This window comes from Symsagittifera roscoffensis, chromosome 9 (genome assembly GCF_963678635.1).
Source record: "Symsagittifera roscoffensis chromosome 9, txSymRosc1.1, whole genome shotgun sequence".
NCBI lineage: Eukaryota > Metazoa > Xenacoelomorpha > Acoela > Convolutidae > Symsagittifera > Symsagittifera roscoffensis.
The window spans coordinates 20,174,381-20,198,674 of record NC_087070.1 but is presented as its reverse complement, the minus strand read 5'-3'; the positions used below and the strand labels follow the sequence as shown (position 1 = coordinate 20,198,674).

At 38.2% G+C, this 24,294-nt stretch overlaps 2 protein-coding genes across 2 annotated transcripts in view; both read left to right on the top strand.

Annotated features, from left to right (window-relative positions):
- LOC134854475 (ADP-ribosylation factor-like protein 13B) overlaps positions 1-24,294 on the top strand; it is a 169,303-nt gene that overhangs the window by 129,378 nt on the left and 15,631 nt on the right. The gene's annotated exons all lie outside the window — the stretch shown is intronic.
- On the top strand, positions 11,714-24,265 carry LOC134854416 (protein prickle-like). Its single transcript, XM_063870656.1, has 7 exons — positions 11,714-12,015; positions 12,086-12,438; positions 12,534-12,783; positions 13,121-13,345; positions 14,595-14,859; positions 18,304-18,603; positions 22,308-24,265. Exons 1-7 carry the CDS (start codon positions 11,753-11,755, stop codon positions 23,118-23,120), a joined length of 2,469 nt encoding a protein of 822 aa, XP_063726726.1. The 5' UTR covers positions 11,714-11,752; the 3' UTR covers positions 23,121-24,265.

Genomic DNA, 24,294 nt, shown 5'->3' with positions numbered 1-24,294 from the left:
CTCACCTCCAAAAATTGGAACAAAGCTTTAGAGCAGACGACCGCCGCGACTAATTTTTTGACTGCCTTGATGAATTTTTGACCATTCCGCGACTAATTTGTCAACCGCCGCGACTAATTTTACGACCGCCTCGACTAATTTTTTTTACCATGCTGCGACTAATTTTTCGACAGTCGCGACTATTTTTCCGACATTCGCGACTAATGTTTCGATCACCGTGACTAACTTTCTTTCGGTCGCGTCAGTCGCTGTTAATTTTCTTTTGGTCGCGCCGGTCGCGGTTAACTTTCCTTCGGTCCCGCCGGTCGCGGACACATTTCCTCGGCCCGCAAGGTCTGGAAATTCCAAAAATTTTTTGCGGCGGTCTGAAAATATCCAATTTCGGTCGCGATAATCTGGAAATGCCAATATTTGGTCGTGACCGTTTGATCTTAATGCACAACCTCGACTCGGGTAGCATCACATTGCTTTTTCCAGGTCTTTTGATGATTTTATTTCGTTTTTTTTTTATTAAACCGCTCAAAAACCGCTCAAACCTTGCGTGAAAAACCGTTCAAAACTTGGTGCAAGGAATGAGCGGCTCTTGAGCAATTTTTAAAGCAAGACTTGAGCAGTTTGAGCGGTGTTTTCACCTGACCCGAGATAAACTTTTTAGGGAGTAGTGCGCGCCAAAAAACGCTAACTTTTGGTCCAAACCTTTCAAAAAGTTACCACAAACCTATTTATTTAATATCCGCTCCCCCTCGAGAAAACTTTCGGCCCCTGGTTTGATGAAAGGCAAGATCTACAAATTTAAACAAGAATTATCAAGCAGAGTATCAGACTGAACTCGTAGAAAAAAGAAAGATTTAATGTGCAAAAACAGCTGAAATAATTTCGCATTGCTTATACCTAAAAAAGTTTTTTAATTTAAAAAAGTACATGTCTATTAATTTACAATAGCTATTATTTCTTTCACTATTTGATAGCTGTAGTGAAGTTATAAGCTCACTTCGACAACAACATGTTAATAAGAGACGCACCAATTTTAATCCGAGCACTTCATCAAACCAGAAGGAGCTATGGCGCAGCTTGTGTTTTTTCCTCCCAACCCGAAAGCGGTTCATTTGGTACCATTAGATCGGAAATTTAACAAACTTGCACAATAATTAATCTTTTGTAGGAGAGATTAAACACTAGAAAAATGTTCAAAAGTTTTGAGCAAATCTCGCCGTTTTTGGAGGTAGGCTCTTCCCGGCAGCAGCACGACTTGCCCGTAGAAGCACGACTTGACCGTAGCCGGAGGGGAGGGGTTTTGTTGTTAAATCTACCGTACCCGGGGGATCTTCTATATCAGACTGTTCTCGGAGCGGTATTGTTGTTAAATCGACCGTACCCGGAAAGGTTTTCTGCATGAGACCATACCACGAGGAGTCTTGTTTGTTCGCCCGTACCCGGAGGGGTGTTGTTCCGTCAACCGGAAGGGTCGCGACCCGGAGGGGTGGTCCTAATTCGACCGTACCTTGAGAGGTCTTGCTTCCCGGAGCGACCTTGGTTCTTTTACCGTACCCAGTGGGGTCTTGATTTTTCGACCGAACCCGAAGGGTCTTGACTTTTCGATCGTACACGGAGTGGTCTTGTTTTTCCGACCGTACCCGGAGTGGTCGTGTGCTTCTGACCGTACCCCGAGGGTTGTTGATTTTCGACCGTACCTGGAAGGTCTTGATTTTTCGACCGTTTCCGGGAGGGTCTTGTTTTTCCGACCGCACCCGGAGGGGTCTTGATTTTCGAACTGCACCCAGAGGGGTCTTGATTTTTCGGCCGTACTCGGAGTGGTCTTAATTTTTTGACCGTACCCGGAGGAGCCTTGCGTTTTCGACGGTACTCGGAGGGATCCTGTGTATTCGATAGTACCCAGAGGGGTCTTGATTTTTAAACCGTACCCGGAGAAGTCTTGGGGTCCTGGGTATTCGACCGTACCCGAAGGGGGTCCCTATTTCGTCGATCCGGTGGGGATCCTTATTTTGACCGTACCCGGAAGGATTGCAGTTCGGAAAGGTCTTAATTCGACCGTACACGGAGGGATCTCTACTCACTAGTTCGGAGGGATCACAAAAATAGACCATCTGTAAAAACTTATGCTCAACTCGGACGGAATAGAGAACGGACACTTTAAATATGCACAGTGGAGCGTCCCCACGGATACACGGATATGGAAAATTAACTCAACTTTTGAAGAATTATTAGGATAAAATTTCAACCAAAAATAAACATAAGAAACTAGTGACTGCAATTTTGGCTAGCCAAAAAGCAGAACTAGCCTGAATAATAACGTAAGACAAATCACATTTGAAACCCGGAAAATCGCAGTTGAATGTCAGAATAATCGGAGCTAGACAATTACTTTACTACAGATAGTAATCCAAAACAAATTTTTTCGAAGGAGAAGATGCCCAGAGATTATTAGTGAGTTTAGCTCGGGCAGTCATGAGGCAGAAAAACAGAAAGATAACTCGGTGGGTGCAATGAATACTCACTTGAGAAAAACAACAACCTTTCAGTTTTGTCTGTTTAGTGCCGCAGTAAATAGGTAAACCTTTCCCCTTAGAAACCCTTTCGAGTTTCAAATAGGCAACATATTAATTGCTAATATTTTTTCCCTAACTCGATAATTGTTTTTTTTTGCTGCTCTCAATTAAAAAAGAATCCCGATAGCTGAATATAATGATTTTACACTGTTTTGAATATATAAACAGTTTCATGGTCACTAAATGATTTAACCTTAGAGTTTTATCGTGTTGTGTGAGTGTCATGCTTTGTCCGGTTCTTATTGGAACAGATATAGGCACCAGCGCTGAACACATGCCAGAAAGTGTTCAGAGAAGACAGTTAACTTGAAAAAACGTTGCTTTAACAAGCGCTGTTGGACAATCATCAAAGCAAGCCGCTGAGAGTGAATATGAAAGAACCTGTAGAGCTAGAACCGTTAAGGAAGATTGATGAAGTTGAATTTTCTACATAAGAGCTCAGACCCACCAAAGAACCGATAGGGACACTTCTGAAAGCCAGTGAATACTCTGGACTGATAAAAAAAAGTCGTACCACTATGGCATACAACCCTTTCATCAATGAAGACATACCTGATTGCCAATTGGGTTACAAACAAACAATGTTGCTAATGTTCTAGTTGTCTAGATTAGCAACGATTAGAAGTATTGCCAGTCAACAAGTCAAGTTGGGGCTTGTACCAGAAGAAAGAGTGACTGCACGTTCCGTGCCAAATCTGATAACAGAATATAGTTTGAATTGGGGTTCTCAGACGAGTTACTGAAGACACGTTTGATGGTTGTGTGGGAACTAATGAAGCCATCATGATGTTCAAGTCCAAATGCCGATTCGATATTGCGAGCAACACAGGACATTCAAAGTGAACTAAACACGGATTGCATTTTGCGAGATCTCAACACCGTCTACAATCTGATGACTACAGCCTCCAGGAGCAACCGAGAGAAGAATGTGGGGTTGCCTGGCTAGGGACTGGAAGACTGAGTAAAACTTCGTAGCTGTCTGGTGAAAGTCTGTGGACTGGAAGGTCACATGTTTGGAGATCCTGATTGCGTAAATACACTTGCGAGACAGCATGAGCAACTATTGATTTTGTTTGAAAACATAGATATGAAAACAAAAACGGAAACGGAAACGTCATGGATTGTCATGACAGAACCGAAGTAAATCTAGTGACTGCACTAGGATTCTGCAACATGTTTGATTCTGTAGAGTCTTTACTGAATCTAGAACACAAGCATGAGATGGTCACGGCCATCATGATGTTCAAGTCCAAATTCCGATTCGATATTGCGAGCAACACAGGACATTCTTGTACCAGAAGAAAGAGTGACTGCACGTTCCGTGCCATAATCTGATAACAGAATATAGTTTGAATTGGGGTTCTCAGACGAGTTACTGAAGACATGTTTGATGGTTGTGTGGGAACTAATGAAGCCATCATGATGTTCAAGTCCAAATGCCGATTTGATATTGCGAGCAACACAGGACATTCAAAGTGAACTAAACACGGTTTGCATTTTGCGAGATCTCAACACCGTCTATAATCTGATGACTACAGCCTCCAGGAGCAACCGAGAGAAGAATGTGGGCTTGCCTGGCTAGGGACTGGAAGACTGCAGCATGTTTGATTCTGTAGAGTCTTTATTGAATCTAGAACAAAAACATGAGATGGTCACGACCATCAGTGTAGAAGTGTTTTCGGGAGTTTTACAGAACGAGCAGAAGCATATCGGAAGAGGGAGATAAGCGATAGAGATGGAAATGGACATCAGGCAGAGTGAAACATATCGCATGCCATCTGGAGCTCGATACCTATTAGGCTCGACTATGGCTTCCATATGCAAAAGCCGATACCCAGTGCATTTTGTGGCGGTGACCGTAAACAGCACGAGGACGATAGTGGATCAAACCTTCTCAGTGCTAAAAGGCGTACGACTTGCAAGGTTGTCGGAAAAATCTTACAAGTTACATTGTAAGATGTTTGCTGCAGTTCCAGAAAGAACTTAGGACGAATTAGAAACAATACTCACAATGAAAATTGTGGGATTCGTCAGTGGAAACTTAAGCGATTTTGAAAGACAGAAGCAGAAAGCAGAAAAAGTTAACAGCGATGGATTACAACGTGCCAACGAGGGACTACAATTGGGTGATGATGGAAGCCGAACCGCTGCTGGAATTTTCAGGAAAGAGAATTTGAAGAAGCGTCATGCTAACGCATGATGAATTTCCATGCCATTGTTTGTAACAAGCATTGTGGTATCCTGTGCGAGGTAACTTTGCGTTGATCTGAGACTCTGCAGAGCTGCTCTCCATGGGCTTACCAGACTCGAAACAGCCTGTAACAATAGCGATAGTTGGAGTTATGATGGCGACTAGATAGCTGGAAGCTCATTTTAGAGAGAAAAAAACGACAGAAAGCACCGACTAAAGAACAGTTGGAGGAACTCGATTGTCTAAAACAAATAGATCTTTTTGAGACAATGTGTAAAATCTTGAAAATTTCGATGGAAGTGGAGAAGATAAGTACCAGATGACGACTGATTCCATGGTTCAGAGCCAATATGACTAACTGGTTGTACGAACATGCCAAAAAGTATATGTCGAAACATAGCAGAGTGAATAGTTCGTACCAGCTGAATATACAATCAGAAGCTTTGAAGTTTACTTTTTTAACGCATCGGAATGCAGTTAGCACAACAGTAAAAAGAATCATGCAGACAATTGATAGTGATGGACAGGAAAAGGAAGAAATTGTAACATTCGCCCAAACAACATAGACGGAGCGTAGAAAAAGCACCTATTGACGACTGGCCGGCGTCAGTTACCTAAATTCTACTCGTTTTTACTCTAATACTCGTTAATACTCTAAAATAACAAATAATACCAGTGTTTTACTTCAAACGTTCAGGACATCAGAGTAGTTTAAAAATTAGTTTACTATAGTCTTTCACCATATGCCAGTATCTGAGGGACGAGATTCCGCCTCCGCGCTCTTCCAGTAAAAACGTCGTTATCACTCTAACTTCGTGGCACGGGAGGGTTATGTTCCTTCCGTCTGCCACACTGAAGCCTCCTTTCTCGCTAAATACTTCAGTTAAATGTATTATCGTGCGTGATTGTCACGATAAGAGGCTTCGTTTTCTTCTGTCAGTTTTCTCGACCATCTGACTCGCTAATTCGGTTGTTGTTGTGTTTTTCTTCTTTTTTTCCGGCTAAAAATAGTACTTTCTGCATTTCTCAGAAATGAAAAGTCGCAATTCGAATTTTTCTAAAAATTTTCTTCTAGAACATTCTAGCCTCCTTCACATCAATATATGACAACTAAGGCCTGTAATGTTATTTTCGTGCTGCGACGGAAGGTTCCGCTGTGCCACTCCGGGGGAATGGCACATATTTGGTCCCGGGACTTAGGATAGGCTGGCTCACGACTTCCCACCTAACACTCCGGGCCCCGGAATTTTTGATCTTAGCTAGATTAAAAAGATAAATTGTACCAGACGGAGGGTCGGTACCTCCCCCTAGTACAATACAGGACATTAAGGCCTCTAACTCGGACATACGCCCAGAGCGAAGGGTTCGTCGCTGAAACGTTTGCTGAACATGATGGTCTTATGCCTTTGACAGGCCCACCCAGGAGCGCCATAAAAACGTCTATGTAACATTCGCCCAAATACTACACAGTGACGGAGCGTAGAAAAAGCACCTATTGACGACTGGCCGGCGTCAGTTACCTAACTTCTACTCGTTTTTCACCGTCTCGACCTAGCCAGTTGATTTTCTGCTCTGTTTAGTGCTAAGTAAAATATTACTGTTTTTGGGCCATCAGTCGAACGACTTTTGATCAGCTTTTGTTTGCATGCGAAGAAAACCACATCCCCAGACTACGTGATTGCTATTAAAAACCGGCTCGAATCTCCTTTTTTACTATGTTTTTAGTGACAGTTATATACTAATGTTGTTTCCGTGCTGCAACGGAAGGTTCTGGTTCTGCTCGGCCAATCCGGGGGAATGGAACAATTGTTGAAAGAAGACTTGAAGATAAAAGTAACGTTGCGTCACCACAACAACTTCTGCAGAAACAAGAAAATGACTATGGATCCTGTGCCTTGTTGTAAAAGAACATTAAGAACAGCCGAATAACAAGATGCAAACAAACAATTAGAAGATTATAATAGTTGTAGAATTTCTGAGCGATGAAAATTTAAGGAAAGGAATGATTGAAGAAAAAAGAACGAGGAGGAAATTAAAACTCAGAAATAATTTCTGTAAAAAAAGCTCAAGGGGCAACCAAGCTAACTAAGCTTGAAATTGAAACTTACTGAGGAAAAACTTGAGTCATTTTGAGTTTATCATTGCTGCAATTTTGAGTTTTATGAGATTATCATTGCTGCAGTTTTGAATCTTGGGGATTTTTCTCTTTATTAAGAAAGGATTAAGTTGAGAACTTATTTGAGGTATTCCAGCCTGCATGATTGCTTTTAGTCAACTAAGAGGATTGTTCGCTTTGTGATGACATAAAGGACTTGGATGATCTCTTGAAGACTGAGAGAGAGAGAGAGAGAGAGAGAGAGAGAGAGAGAGAGAGATCATTTCCTTGTTCTTTCTAACCACCGCGTTTCTGAATTGTAATATTCAGGATCAATAACAACTAAAAGTCTAGAAAGGAAGCAACATAAAACGATACATTTATTTTGTTGGTTGGTAGGACGGTCCTGCGCCCTAGCATTTTTAACCCCAGAAGAAAAATTTGAATTTAAAACAATGACGTTAGTCAGAAAAAACTTTTATTCTTGCTCAAAACCTCAGTGTGCAGTGTGCATATTAGCGGAAATGATAGGAGGCTGGAGCGATGTAGTATGATCCATTAATAGCACGTAGTGAGTTAATAGGATGTTGATAAAAATTTTAAATGCATTTTTGTAAGTTCTGATTGATAGCAATGTACCATTTTGATGAGATAATCGAAATTTAATGAGGAATTTGACCGGGTTTACGGGAAATTTGTTCAAAAATAAAAACACAAGAAAGATTGTGATGGGCAAGAAAAAGGAAGGAGTGTTGACGGATGACTTGGAAAAAAAAGTAACGTTGTGCCACCATAACAACTTCTGAAGAAATAGGGAAACGACCATGGATCTTCTGCCTTGTTTTAAACAATGGGTAGAAGAGCCGAGGTGTTGGGGAAGTCCCTCCAACAGCGTGAAAACGGCGACTGATGTGTTGCAATACTTTAAAAACGAGAGTGCAGGGTCGATGTCGCAGGAAGAGCAGATGAAACATCAAGAACAGCCAAATAACGAGATGCAAAAGAACGATTAGAAGGATTTAGAAGTTGTGAAACTTCTAAGCGACGGTAGTTTAAGGAAAACAATGAACAAAGAATCAAGAAAGAGGAGAAAATTAAACTCATAATTGTTTTGGGTGAAAAAAATATGAGCAACCAGACTTACTAAGTTTGAAATTGAAACTTAGAAAGAAAAGTTTTAGTTGTTTTGAGTTGATCCTTACCCCCAGTTATGAAATTGTCTAATAATTTTGTATGCATTTTAGTGACGCTTTCTTTTTATTTATAAAGGAAAGAGTGGAGAATTAATTTAAAGTCTTCCAGCCTTTATGATTGTTTTTAATCATCCAGGAGGATTGTTTGCTTTGTGATGACGTGAAAGACTTGGATGATCTCTTGAAGACTGAGAGAGAGAGAAAGAGAGAGAGAGAGAGAGAGAGAGAGAGATCATTTCCTTGTTCTTTCTAACAACCGCGTTTCTTAATTGTAATATTCAGGATCAATAACAACTAAAAGTCTAGAAAGGAAGCAACATAAAACGATACATTTATTTTGTTGGTTGGTAGGACGGTCCTGCGCCCTAGCATTTTTAACCGCAGAAGAAAAATTTGAATTTAAAACAATGACGTTAGTCAGAAAAAACTTTTATTCTTGTTCATAACCTCAATGTGCAGTGTGCATATTAGCGGAAATGATAGGAGGCTGGAGCGATGTAGTATGATCCATTAATAGCACGTAGTGAGTTAATAGGATGTAGATAAAAATTTTAAATGCATTTTGTAAGTTCTGATTGATAGAAATGTACCATTTTGATGAGATAATCGAAGTTTAATGAGGACTTTGACCGGGTTTACGGGAAATTTGTTCAAAAATAAAAACACAAGAAAGATTGTGATGGGCAAGAAAAAGGAAGAAGTGTTGACGGATGACTTGGAAAAAAAAGTAACGTTGTGCCACCATAACAACTTGTGAAGAAATAGGGAAACGACCATGGATCTTCTGCCTTATTTTAAACAATGGGTAGAAGAGCCGAGGTGTTGGGGAAGTCCCTCCAACAGCGTGAAAACGGCGACTGATGTGTTGCAATACTTTAAAAACGAGAGTGCAGGGTCGATGTCGCAGGAAGAGCAGATGAAACATCAAGAACAGCCAAATAACGAGATGCAAAAGAACGATTAGAAGACTTTAGAAGTTGTGAAACTTCTAAGCGACGGTAGTTTAAGGAAAACAATGATCAAAGAATTAAGAAAGAGGAGGAAATTAAACTCATTATTGTTTTGGGTGAAAAAAATATGAGCAACCAGACTTACTAAGTTTGAAATTGAAACTTAGAAAGAAAAGTTTTAGTTGTTTTGAGTTGATCCTTACCCCAGTTATGAAATTGCCTAATAATTTTGTTTGTATTTTAGTGACACTTTCTATTTATTTAGAAAGGAAAGAGTGGAGAATTAATTTAAAGTCTTCCAGCCTTTATGATTGTTTTTAATCATCCAGGAGGATTGATTGCTTTGTGATGACGTGAAAGACTTGGATGATCTCTTGAAGAGGGAGATCATTTTTTGTTACTTCTAACCACTGAGTTTCCTAATTTTAAAATTCAGGGCCAATAATGAAAATTTTCATAATGAAAGAGACATAAAAAGGAAATATTTATTTTTTGGTTGGCAGGACTGTCCTGTTTCCCAACATATTTAAGCCTAATAGAAAAAATGAGATTTTAAAACAATGACGTTAGAAGTCAGAAAAAATGTTTTAATTTAGGTCATACCCTATGTGTGCTGATTAGTGGAAATGTTAGGAGGCTATAGCGATGTACTATGATGCCATTCACAGCACGTAGTGAGATGTTAGGATTTGGATAAAACTCTTTTGGTGCATTTTGTAAGTTCTATTTGAAGGCGCTGTACCATTTTGATGAGCTACTCAAAGTTCAAAGAGGACATGACCGGGTTCCGGGGAAATACGTTCAAAAGTAAAGAAAAGTCACGACCTTCAAAATGCTCAAAAATTGAAAATCGCGACAGTTAGACAGAAAACTTTTGCTGATCAGAAATAGATGTACAACAAAAAAAAGGGTTGCGATTGCAGTGATTATGATTCAAAGTAGAGCGTTCCGAAGTGTAACGATTGTGCAGCTACAATTGTTACACAGCAACTCCCACGAACAAGGAAAAGTAATAGGAGAGTTTGCCAACCTTCCCGATTGTTTCCCAACCTTCCAAGATGCTTCTACACGCAGATTCAAGAAGTCGGTGGCATACCGGAGAACAACTCTGGACAGTAAATTTAACAATTTCCAGGGTCCCGTAATGTTCTGAACCGAGTTTTAGTTAATATCTAATTCCTTTTCAGGTTATGAGAAGCAAGGAAATGAGGAAAAAGTCAATCCATCTCCGATGGACATGATGGCCTAATCTACTGAACAAAAAAAAAGTAAAGTGCTAAAAATGTAGTAGACCTGTTTTTAGGAAAGACTCCGAGGTCTGGGGATACTGAGACCAGACCGTGAGCTCGTTATTTTGAAAATATCTAAGTTAGTTTCAGCCAATTTGCTGATTGCTTTCAGTTTGTATACACATTGTCGTCCCGATATCACGTGAACCACACATTGAATTATGGTAGAGACGGTTAAAAGCATGTAAAGCTATGTTTAGGCGCTAGCCAGTCGTTTCAAACCCTAGTTTGAATTTCCGTCGGCATGTACATCCGTGCAAATGTTACATACGGATAGGAACCGACAAAAACCCTATCACATGTGCATGTGGTGCAAATTTCAACCTAGCCAATGCTCTACACTGGTCAAAGGGCAGTTACACCCCTAGAGGAAAACATGAAATTAGAGGCACATTCGCCAACCTCATCAACGAGGTTTGCTATGACGTCGAGATTGAGACGAAATTACAGCCGTTGCAAGGCAAAAGATCTGTCAACAATTCAACTACAATTCAACTGATGATGAGGCACGACTTGACATTGGAGCAAACGGACTCTGATGTTCACAATTTAGCCGCACTTTGATGACGGAAATTTTTCCCCTATGCTTAAACATCGCGAAAACTGCTTAAAGGCGCATACAAATATCACGATACGCTGAATTAATCCAAGTATCAGCAAATAATTTTAAACGTAGAGGTGAGTAGCCTCTGTCCGCTGTTTCGGAAGATGCAGCGATTAGCCGAAAAACTAAGTGAAAAAAGACTATAGCTAACGAGAATCGATAAACTACGTAAAAACTGAATAAAGCTTCGCACTCCTCAGGAGCTCGATACAATGTTTAAGGGAGTCCAGATGGCTGCGCTATGTTCAATTTATCGACAACTCTATAAGCGCTATTGTAGATGAAGGACAGCTGAGATACATTAACATTACAACGATGCGTTTAATGCTGATATATGACTTCATTGTTACAATGATACAGTTTGCTGATACATATGCGTTTTTAAAACACTGTTTTGGGCCTATCCAGCTTGTGCACTGACCGAAACTAATCGGAGTGGCTCCTTTTATAATTTACCTTTGCTTAAAATTTATGAAATTCCCATGGTTTTTTGACTGGGTGAAATGATGAAGATTATGTGAAGGGGGAGTATGGGGTTGATAAGTTTTTTCTACTACGCTGAAAAAGTTAATATTGGAAAGACCCGTTTCTTTCAGCGTGAAATTGATAATAATTTGTAATGAAAAGACAGTAAACAAATAAGCTGAAGGCTTCTAACGACAAAAAAGTGGTGGGTGTTATATAGTACGAAAATTTTGTACTCGAATATTTTTCTGCTTCGTTTCATCCTCCGATTACCTTAATTTTGCTAGTAATGCTTGTATGATTTTGTATTGCTATGAGCAAAGCGTTGATACCTAAGAAGCGAACATTGTCTAGTGAATGTTTCAGATTCAGTTAGTTGTCAGGAAGTTTTCGAGTTCATGAAGTTCATTTCGACTACTGCTGGCAGTGGCAATAACAGTTGCTCAGACGTACCAATTCCAGCTGGGGCGACTGATAAAAGGGACAAATTCACGCCCATTTGTGCAAGGTGTTCACATGACATAACAGACGAATCATATACGAAAACCCTCGATAGATGTTGGCACAACTCGTGCTTCGTCTGCTGCGCATGCAACAACAAATTGGGACCGAAGTGCTATAGCCGAGACGGTTTCGTGTTTTGTCAGATGGATTTTCGAACGTAAATTCAGTTTTATTTGAATTCACGACCCCTTCAGTTGATTAATTTGAGATAATATTTTTTGTTTAAGGCAAGCGTGGACATTATGTAGTGGTTGTAATAAATCTATTACACCAGACGAACTTGTCCAACGCATTCACGATTATATTTTCCACGTCTCATGTCTAACGTGCTCAGAATGCAAGGCTCACCTTCAAACAGGTGACAAGATCTTCATCGTTCATGGCTACCCTTGCAAAGTATATTGTCACAATGACTACAAACAACACGTTATCGCACGTAATCAAAACGAAAGTGCCAAAGTCATGCCTGCTGGTGGTCAATGGGTTAACACTGCCCAACAGCAGGCGTACAACCAGTCCTTTTCTCACAGACCACCAAATCCAGATTATATCTCCTCACCATCCAACCAGGAAAGCAGAGGTTCGAAAATTTACCACAAAAATGCAAAGAACTTGCATTAAAATTGATGTAGTTTGACTCTGGGAAGGTCCGTGTAAATAATGATTATCTTCTAGGTGTTTTCCGACCAACCCCTCTACCTGCTACTTCCAAATCTCATCCCCAGATGACTGTTGGTCCTCCAGCATCGCAAGCTATTCAACCCTCTAACTTAGCAGGGACCATGCCTAGCAACAGTTACCCTTGTCAGCCTATTGCACAGCATCCTCCCAACTACAAACAGGAGGCGACTGCAAAACAACTTGCATCGCAGCAGGATCCGCAACAGTTCAAACAGAACGGGCATGTACCAAACCCTAATCATAGGTAAAAAATCAATGAATTTGCCCATGCAGATACGATGACTTTTTGTGATGCTTCGGTATCATCCCCCTCCAAAATTTGAAGAGTTCCCCTCTTTTTAGAAGCCGAGTGTGGTCTCATAATAAAGCAATTTATACCATTTTTTTCATTCCAAAATAAATTTTTCTTTGAAATCGGACTGATCTTATCGTTTCCCTCTTTTTAGAAGCTGAGTGTGGTCTCATAATAAAGCAATTTATACCATTTTTTCATTCCAAAATAAATTTTTTTTTGAATGAGGATGTTAACTTGGAAATCTTTTAAAGCATAATGAAACTAGACTATTTATTTTTTTTACCAGGTTTAAAGACGAACAAATGCATAGTCCATCATCTCAAACCGCTATACAAGCCAATTTCGTGACTGGATACACTGATAACACAGCACCACCACATCAGCAACCAAATACTACTCAACAGCAGCTCCCAATGCCTGTACATGGTCATAATGGAGTAGGACACAATACCACGTACTTTCAGGGGCAGAGCATGCAGCAGAGTCCAGCACAAAGCTCAGATAGCAACAGGTCAGTGCTTAGAAACCAAAAATAACAAATGGCTCTTATTCTTACCCCTTCCATCTGCATCGCCACATCTCGCCTGAGTGATTTTTTTCCACTGGTGATTTGAGAAATGTAACAGGTTTAAACGTATGCTGGAATTGTGTTTTTGAAATAATTTAATTTTGAAATTTTCTATTTTTTTTTATTGGTGCGAGCATTGTTTTATGCGGTCTGTCCATTTGTGCCAACGCAAGCTGCACATTTTAGTGCAAAGTTTTGCGCCTATTTTCTGGAAATAATAGCTATCGAGGGAAATTTTTATGCACCTTTGGAGATATCGACGCCTTAACCATTTTTGATCCATTTAACCATTATTTAACCATTTTTGATCCATTTTTCCAATGATCCATTTTTCTCGATATGGAATAACCTGAAGTAGAAAGTCCTAATCATAATAATTGAAATTCAAAGATTTTCTCAACTGAATATAGTTCGTCCAAAATTGATGAACCTTCATGAAGACTCTTATATAGTTCTTAATAATTTTGTCAGGCTCAGATTTGATTTCTCGTGTTTTGATTTTTTCTTTCAAAGTTTTGTTCATTTCCTTTGTTACAAGGAAGGTAAACTCCACATCGAACAGCCAAATTACGAAGGTCGCAAAAGAACTGATCGACTTCTAGTTTCGATTTTAGTTTTCAGTTTTCACTGCGGGTTGAAAACATACCCATTGATCCAGTTTTTTCAAATCGTGTTCATTTTTCTTTAAAAAAAGTTGCTAAATTGTTCATGAATTCATAGAGATTTAAGGCCATGTTTTTTTACATTTGAAATTCGAATTTCAATTATCAATGTTTTTTTTGTTTTCTTGCGCTCATTGACTCTTCCAACTGTCTGTTGGCTATATTTTAGTCAGTTATAGATTTTTTAAAACCAAAAGTTATTCTCGTTAATTGGCATTTGGAACTTTCTGGTTTTCGCCCTAATACAAGGAATTTTGTTACTTTTTCAAGTTGGTTTTTTTTCAACTCATTGTTCTTTGTGTTTTATTACTGCTCTTTTTAGGTTTTTGCTTGTATTTGTAAACTGCAGCTTCGACGCTGTGCTAAAAACTCGCCATTTGGTACAAACTGAAATCAAATAAATTACGCGGTTGTTGCTAAATATGTTGCATCAGGTGGAACATGACATTGGTCAACATTCGTAATGAATGAAAAGCGGGTGAACCTTGAGGATAAATTTTTTATGGACTAAGTTAATAGAAAATGTTTAGCATTGACATGATGGACTATCGCCAGTCGAATCCTGCCAACCAGCCGCCCCCTCCCCCAAACCGAGGACCACCAGGGGTGCTCAACTCCAGCAGTGCATTCAGCCCATGTCCCCCAGCCTCAATAGTTATCCAGCGACAGGGAGGGGGTTTCGCACCCCCACAAACTCAACACTATCCAAACGGACTAGCGGCTCACCCTAAAATGGTGGCCCATATTGCATTAGATGACGAAAAGTCCAGTGACAATGTATCTGTATCAAGCGAGGTTAGTGCAGATTTTTTTCCCTGGCGATCTTATATTTAATTAAGAAAAAATCTTGTTTAACTCATGCAGGACGTATAAATTTAAAATATAACAAGGATAGCCGGTTACTGTGCAAGTAGCGCAGAAGGTTTTGACCGTAGACTTTAGAAAACTACGGTTTTGATTTTTTTTCCAAATTAGTTTTTTCTGCGTGGTGTGAGATAAACGGATCTGACGTAATTTTTTTTCAATGAAGTGTCGTTTTTTTTAGCGCGGTTTGATAAGAAGATTCGACGAAAACCTAAAACTTAAGCATATTCGACATTCTGCGCAAGATGGACAACAGTTTTAGTTGAAAAATGACTAGAAAAACGAAAAAAAAAACCGTTAAAAAAGTTTTTTTTTTGAATCCCAAAATGGCGCAAAAAACTTAAAACACTAATTTAGCAAGAGTAAATGTAAATTAGAACGGCTTGACTAGGATTTTTTCATCTATGAAAAGCCATGTGTACGCCTTAGCGCTAGCTCTATTTGCTCGAAATTGTACTAAAAAATCAAAAATTTCAAATTGGTTTTTCTCGATACTGATGTTGTTGGTTTTTAATGTCGTTCGAATCTTTACTCAAAGGCTGTCCAATGATTTTTTTGTACCTGATTTTGCGTGGAAATCAAAAAAAATTTGAAAAAAAAATGAAAAAACTAAAATTCATTCGAATACAAATTTCTCCTCCATTTTTCAATGGTCGGAACATTAACAGAACTTGATAATCCCATAGCTAGTTGCTCTTGATGCTGTTTTTGAACACTTAAGTTATTTTTTTGTATCTTTTGAGACTTTGCTCGAATTATCCATAATTGGAATTTTTCACAGACGGAATTTTTCATTTTTGCTTGCAAGTCCGATCTTCTCAAGAGCGCCAATGATCTTTTGCCGGACAATGGTGGCATAAGCAGATCGATCGTCTTGAGTAATTTCAATCAAAAGGGGGCGTGTACTTTTTCTCCGTCAATTTTCCCAAATAGAATTGCATAGTAATTTTTGACCCTGTAGTCTGCTTCATCAAAATCAATGCAAAAATTGTCATAGCACGAAATAATTTCTGGTACTACTATGATAGAGTGGTCCCTTGAAAATAACCAGGTCCCTTGCGAAAAATACACTGGGCTCTGAAATGTTAAATTATAATCTCGTGATTCAGAAAGATTTCGCTGTATATTTTCAAACAAATTTTAAGTTTGTTTGTTTCGTAAAACCTCCCCCCTCAACATTATAAGGTGAAAAAATTGCAAAAATCGAATTTTGATGACAAATAAGTCAATCCAATTATGGTTGTTAAACTGTAAAATAAGCTCAAGCGAGCATATTTCTTGATATAAAAATTATAGTAATCACAATTTTTAATCTGAAAGGTTTCTGACTCAACATCTTTTGCCAGATTTTTGAAATGAATAATTTATAAGCAAACTAGTTTTCAAAATTATAACATTCGAAATGCATGCGGGACCTGTCTATCATAGTTGCTTTTTCAGGGGACCACTCTATCATAGTAGTACCCAATTTCTTTCAGTTTTTCCATTTTCATATTATATTCATGGGTTGCATAACTTACAGAGAGGGTGGATACAGAAGGAATTGGTCTCTTTGTAGCCTTCTATGAAAAGTTTTTGAGACCTTTGTTGCCCAAATCCGAGATAAGTAAACCAGCTCCAATTCAGACAGCCACCATGTCCAGGGTAAACTAGTCCTCGCTGGTCCCAGATGCTGAAGGAATATGCATGTTCGATTGTCGAGCATGACGCAATGAGATGGCCCGTGAATGAGCCATGCCCCCCAAATGATCGTTTACATGGTTTGTTTTGGAACACTTGAATGATTTTGAGCAATATGAACAGAAAACAAAGTTTTTCTGTAGCCGAGTCCAGATTTTTCAAAAACGCATGTTTTCGAATAGCAGTGCTAACAGCCTGCAGCGCAATAGGAGCCATTTGAACTGAAAAGCAACACAGAAATGAACTAAATTTCAAGGCAAACAAAATACTTAAAAGCAAAAAATACAGCTAAATTGTTTACATAGAAGATAAATTAACACAGTTGTGTAATTTTCACACAAGAACTGAAAGGGTTACCCTTTCGCATTTAAATTTTTTAATTTTAAATTTTGAGAAAACTTTTTTTTTCGGTACAATTTGGTGTATTTCGGCAGAGCCGAAAATTAGAATTCCTGGTTTTCCTGTATAAGCCCTACATTTCATTGCAAATTCTCTGCGAAATTTAAACAGCTGATATCCACTGAGGTAATGTTCACTGAGGTTCTTTCATTGCTGCATATAGTTATAACGCATGTTTGAGTTCTAGGATTGGCCAGGCTTTAAAATGATTTGGTTAATGTCAGGAACTAAGGAGTTAACGCTGGGACGCAGATTTTGGGAGTGCTTCCCGTTGGTGCCAGATGTTTGCTTTGAGATGTTCAAAAAAAATTTTAGAATTCGCAGTTAAAGCTTTTCGATAAATTGTTGTGTCCGCCCATTAAAAACGTGGATGAACTTTGTATTCGGGTGTTTTTGTTTTTCTCGCAAATCAGGTTCCACGAATAATCGTCGGACTGGGTTGAGTAGTATATCATATTGAAGCCGTGATTCGAACGACGTTAAGAAATTCCAAAAATTTTTTTCACCGTGTCGAAAAAAGACGGTTTGAAGTTTTTGATTTTTAGTTCAATGTTGAGCGAGCAGACTTTTTGTTGAACATTTTTTGGAATAAAAGTTTCAACAATTGAATTAGATATCTGCAAAAAATGGGAAAAAATTTGCTGTTTTTCTCTGATTGTCGAATATACCTCATTTCTAGGCTTTCGTCAGATCTTTTCAAGAGTAATGAACGTAGTGAAGACTTATATAGTTCTTGCAGGTTTTTTTGTTTTAGGAAAAGTCTCTAATAACTACAGATGGGCATTCATACATATTGATGCATTTATGAATGCACTTAGGTATATATGTACTTTTTGAGTTTAATTGAAATTCATCTGCTGAAAATGACGTAAATAGCACTCTCTAAATACGAACGTGGAAATGGCGCAAAAAAACGTGAATGATTTCTAGTTTCGATAGTGGAATTGAATTTTTAGATTTCCATCGGAATAAAAACTTTACCTATTGATCCAGTGTTCTCTAGTTGGGTTCATGTTATCAAAAAAGCGCCAATCATAAATTGTTTTAGAAATTCAAAGAGTTAAAAGGACATCTATGTTTTTTTCATGTTTACTTGCGTTCATTATTCTTTTCCAATCTTCGATTAGCTTGTTTATCTTACCAAAAACGACACTAATTGGAAAAAATCAAATTTTTTTTGTATTATGTTAGCATATGGTCGTCTGTAGTGCTTGCTCAGCAACCGGCTATCCTTGTTGGGTTTTTGCTGCGTATAACAACGAAACTTTGATTGTATATGCCAATCTTTTGTTTTAGAATGACCTGCAATGTTCGCCGAAATCTGGTGCGTCTATGGGGTCCAGTACCAGCGGAGGAACCAGCTCCAACCCAAACTCCGTCTCCTCGGCTGGAACCGCCAACACGCCTCCCGCGGCGGGATCCTTCTCTGCCAGTGGCACTGGGACTCCGGTGTCCAACAAGAGGGGTCCAGGGAACCATTTGAAAGGGCCACAGGCAGATTACCTGAGGTCGTATTATTTGACTAATCAGAAGCCTTCAAAGGAGGAGAGAGACGCAATTGCAGCCGAGATAGGAGTGGAAGCAAAAACAATCGCTGTAAGAGTTTTTGTTGATAAAATGGCAAATTTACTTCAAACTAGCTTTAGTTACACTTGCGAAAGCAAGTGTCTTGTAATTGCGAAGTAGACTCCTTTTTCCGTAAAAAATTTTTATTACAAATTTTCAGCTTCTTACAGGTTTTTAAGGGTGTTACAAACAGATATTATACTTTTTTCCCGTAAATATTTTTGTTCACAATGGTCTATTTTGTAGGATTGGTAAATTTCAAGACAGGCTCAATTTCATGAAATTTCAAATAAAACTACCTCATCTACGATTTAATAGGTGGAGTACAATAGGGGCAGTAATAAAGAGTCGGTGAACGTAGTTCAGACTTTTATGTATGTTGCGATGATTTTTTTTAAAGGAAAGTCTTCAAGTTTGTTTAAGCTCAAATTCACTTTTTCGCGGTTTGACTTTTGATTTGATTTTAAAATCAGTTCTAATTTCATTTGCTAAAAAGATGGCGAAAACTTCACTATCGAACAGCAAAAGTGTAAAGGTCACGAAAAATGTGATCGACTTCTAGTTTACCTATTGATCCAGTTTTCTCAAATTGATCCAATTTAATCGAAAAAATGTCCCTTTGTTCTTGAAATTCAAAGAGCTTTAAGGGCTTTTTTTTTCTTTGAAATTTGAAAGTTGAGATTTTTTCAAAAACCAAATCGGTAATTTTTCTGTTTAATTGCGTTCATTGATTCTTTTCTATCGGTCTGTTGGATATGTTTATTTTTTCTTACATACAAATAAATTTCTTGAAAATATGTTGAATTTTTGGATTGGTGGTTTTTCGCCTAGTTTCCGTCGGTTCATATACCGTTTTTTAAATTATCATTCAAGTTTTCTGATACAAATTTTTATCGTCCTTCTTTGTTAGCATGGACTTAGTCGTTTTTAAATTTTTTAAATTAGTTTTTTCACTAGATGGTTTCGGCTGATGTTGCATCGGTTTAGTCAACTTATTTTGTGTAGTTTCGGCGGCATTAATTAATTCCTGTTTGACAAAATCAGGTTTTATGAAAATATATGGGATTGGGTTTTGATTTTTACATTTTTGAGACACTTTCGAATCTTTTTTCTTTGTTTTTGCAAAAATTTTAGTTCTTTTGAGAACTACTTTGCCCAATTTCAATAAAGGCGTATCAATAGAAAGACTAATCCCCTAGTCTCTTTTTGCTTTACCCTACTGTCTGCAGCCTTCGAAAAAGTCTACGGCGAGGAAATATTTGACTCATATTCTTAGGTTTTTCTTGTTTTCTCGAAGAATTGGTTATGAAATAGAAGGGGTTATGAAAGACTCAGGGGCCACGCCAACATTTTTCTACATGAAAAGTTTTGGCCCTTGGAATAGTCAATAACTAGGTTTTTTCGACCGTTTTTGAATCTTTGGTTTTTCTCGATAACTACCCTCCCAAATCAGATTTTGGGCTCAATTGATTGAAAAGGGGTTGTGAAAACTTTCACTGCACAATCTACTAGGACTTTTTTTTTATTAAGCTAAGGTTATGGCCCTCGGAAAAGTCAATAATTGGTTTTTGTACCGTTTATCGAAACTAATGATTTTTCTCGAAAACTACCCTCCGAGTTTTTGCGTTCAATCGAAACAACAGATTATGTGAATCTCCTCCGCATAAGCAGCTACGCCCAATTGTTTTTTTTTAACTAAAAAAGGCATGATTCGCAAAATTGTCAAATTTTTGATTTAGTGACAGTTTTTTGGAAATTTTTTGACTTTACAGAAAGAAGTTAAATATTTCGGTAAGTCAATCTGATATGAAAGTTTCACTCAAAGTAATCGGTTGCGAAAATTTGTTCTACAAAATTGGTGCACTCTTCTCACTCATTTTAGTAGAGAAACAAAATTCAATTTTTGAATATAACCACTTCATCCCGCATCAGTAGAACAAATTCAAACAATATCAAACGCCTACCTCTAATTTTAGTTGTGCCCTTTTTTATTGTTTACAGAGATATATGAACATTTTGGTTCTCCCAGATTTTTTCCACAATTCATATTTTTCTACTTATGTTTGTCATGTTTTTTTTATGTCTGTGTTATATTGCAAGTGGCGCCACGCTCTGCTTTGCCTCTTTGTTGAGTTTTAACAACTTCTAGGTATCGTTGCAATTGGTTTAGAGGTAATACCGTCGCCTTTGAATCCTAAGGTCTGGGGTTCGAATCCCGGTCGGACCTTATTTTCTTTTAGTATGTATGCAAGTTTGTTTTTTTTCCGGTTAAAATTCTTTTGTCGGACTTTCTTTTATCTGTTCAAGTTTTTTCGGCTTAGTTCGCACCTCATTTAATTTTCTTGTTCTGTACACATGTATCTTGGTATCATGTTGATTGTAATTTCAGGGGGTCTTGAAACTTTTTTTGTTAAATCAATTTTTTTCGGCTCAGCTGTGCCTGCTCAATGATTGTCGGCTTTTTCCCGTTTCATAAGTTTTGTTCCGTTGTTAATTTCAATTTCAATGCATGTTGGCTTAAAATTCCTATTTGATTATTTTTTATTTTGAGACGCTTTGAAAGTTTTACTTTTTGCAAAAATTTTAGTTTTTCTTAAGCATCTCGCTACCAATTTTCAAAGAAGGGAAATCAATGGAAAGAGCGCGTTTTTTTGACCAAATTTTATTTAACAAAATTGGCCATCGGTCTAGTCAAATTTTCAATTTTTTGAACGTTTTTTATGTTTTAAAATTTCCTCGGAAACTAACCTCTCAAATCTCAGATTGTGGGTTCATTAGAGATAAAAGGTAGTGGGAGCCTCCGTGAATTAGCGATCGCTCACCTTTTTTACACAAAAAATTTATGCCCTCAGAAAAGTCAAATTTCTGATTTTTTTTGAATTTTCTCGAAAACTACCCTCCCATATCTGAGATTTTGAGTTCAATCCAAAAAGCGGGTTGTGAGAAGCTGCAATGCTTGCGGCCCTCAGTTATGGCCCTCAGAAAAGTCAAAGTTTTGAACTTAGACCGTGTTTTGAAAACTTTACTCGAAAACTACCGTGCCAATTCTCAAGTTAAGTGTTCAATCCAGAAATCCGGTTTGGGAAACCTTCTTTACTTCAGCGGCCGCGGTCTGCTTTTTTGGATTTCGCAACGTCAAATTTTTGAACTTTCAACCGTTTTTTAGACTCGAATTTTCTACCTTTCAAACTACCCTTTCAAATCTAAGATGAAAAGTTTAATCGAAAGAACCGGTTGTGATTTTTTGTCCTGAAGAAGCGTGGATTCTTAAATTTTTGAAATAATTTCAATATCAAAATTTTCATTCTTCTTACCTATTTTAGCAGAGAAACAATTAAGGTTTTAGTCAAAGTCCAAATTTTGAAATTACACATTTCTTCCCGTATCAATATGGCAAATTCGAAAAATATCAAACGCGTACCTCCAGCTTTGGCTTGACCCTAGTAATCTTTTATCGAGACTACGAAAATTTTAGTGTTTCACGTAGTTTTTTTTTAGAATTTTCATTTTTCGACTTACGTTTTTTTCACTTTTGTGTTGTATCGCAAGAAGTGGTGCGAAGCTCCGCTCCGCCTCTATGTTAAATATTGTAATCATTGACTTGAAGGTAACTAAAGCTGAACGCTTGTGAGTTGGTCAATTTTTGAAATAAGGACGACAGAGGTTCTCAACGGTGATAGTCTTTTTCGGTTGCTTCAGACGTAACTTGAATTTTCTATCTATTTTGATTTCAGACCTGGTTCCAAAACAGACGCTCGAAAGAGAAAATCAGGCGGGAAAAGGCGGCAGCTGCTGCGGCCAGTGCAGGAGTCGAACTCGCGTCAGAAAACAGCCAGTCTTCGTCAATTGCACACAGTCCAAGTGCCAGCTCAGACACGAACCAACCAGCGTCAAGTATGGCACCTAGCGCCCCCGTTTTGACCCAAGAATCTCTGTCTCAATCTATGGCAATTAGTGGCCATAATTTACAAGCCATACAAGAGCATGACCCAACATCACCCGCCGCATCGAATCTTTCTGAAAGTAGCGGCTACGCCAGTTACGTAATCAAAGATACAAATCAGCCAATCACAAGTGACTATAACATGAATGCACCTAATCCTCCTCAAGATTCCGATGCATTTCACCAATCAAATTTCGGTTTCGTAAAAATGGAAAACAACCAGCAATACACGATAAATCAGCAGGCTAACTTCGACCCGAATGGAAGACAAGTAAATGGTCAAGCTGCGGGTTTTCCTGCAACCGAGTATTACGTAACTGATGATGTAACAAATGTTGCGCAACAGTACAATGCACAAATTGTTATGCAATCGGCGGGTGAAAGATCAAATACGAACGAAGCTTACCCGTCAGTGCAATCAGAGCAATTCAAGAATTTCCAGCCTCAAAACCACCAAATCGGTATAAATTTACCAGGAAGCGCACAGTCTCCTGGTCAGTTTGCCCCTGGAGCTCCGGTGCAACCTCAAATCCAAACGTCAGCACAACAGAGTATAAACTTAAACATGGGTCAAGCTTCCACGAATTTTGTCTCTGCGCAATAAAAAAAATCTGAAGTATTTTTAGCACTTATTTCGTTCAAAACCTTTTCACGCTTTAGAAGCGAACTACCGTGAAATGATCTCGCCCAAAACTGATAACTTTGATTAATTTGCATTCATTCTCTGCCCGTTTGAAAAGTGCTTTAGTTATTTTTCTTTCTAGCCAGTTTAGGTCATCGCACGTTTAATCTTTCTATTTTTTTCCCAATGGCACTAGATGTTCTGCTTAAATTATTGTTTTTGTTTTCTGTCGGGGCGCAAACTTATATGATCAAATTCCTTAAAAATTAATGTACTATTGTACTTGACACTTCTATTCAATCTCAAAACACCTTTGCAGTTTTGATGTAAAACGAGTCGTATGTTCATAGCTCTATTTCCTTACTGACAATTTCCGATTTAGCTTATTAATTTCTCAACAAATTTCTTGTAAAATTATTTCAGTTTGAAGCCTGTTTTGTTTTTAGCTTCGGTTTCGATATTTATATTTCTGCAATCAAGTGCTAAAGTAGACAAATTGGGTTGGGAGCAAAAGTGCCAAGCGCAAGGGGAGGAGCTCGCTATTGATATATGACATCCATTTTGGTCGACCAGCCATTAAAATTTTTATAAAGCCGCTATTGCGGCCAATGTTCACAAAGTTTTAGGTAGATTATCGCCCCAGAGTACGCAATTTTAAAAGTTTTTTCAAAAGAAGTGATTCGACAAATTCCCACAAATGATTGTCAATCAAATGGGTTTTTTACCTCTGTTTTCATTTTTGCACTTGCGAAAGCAAGTGTCTTGTATGAGGCTGCGATTGAGAATTTGGGCGGAATGAGTGAGCGATCTCAATTGGCTCCCAATGTCCATCAACTATTCAGCATGAATGCGTTTCTTATTGTCCTGCAAATGAAGTGAAGAATGAAATAGTGCGATGCGTGCATTGATTTGTTGATTTATTTCCCTGTATTTTGTACCATTTCACTGTGTATTAAAAGTTGCGTAAATAAAATAGACTATTTTCAAACGCTTTTGACCTCAATAAGATCTAATTGGGTAGCCTACATTTCAGCTTGACATAAAGTTCTCTGTTTTTGTAAATACATCGTAATAAATTCAAATTAAGTGCCAAAATGTCAGTAACATGATTTGATTTTTGGTTTTTATTTCCATGTTGCAACGTCGAAAATAGATT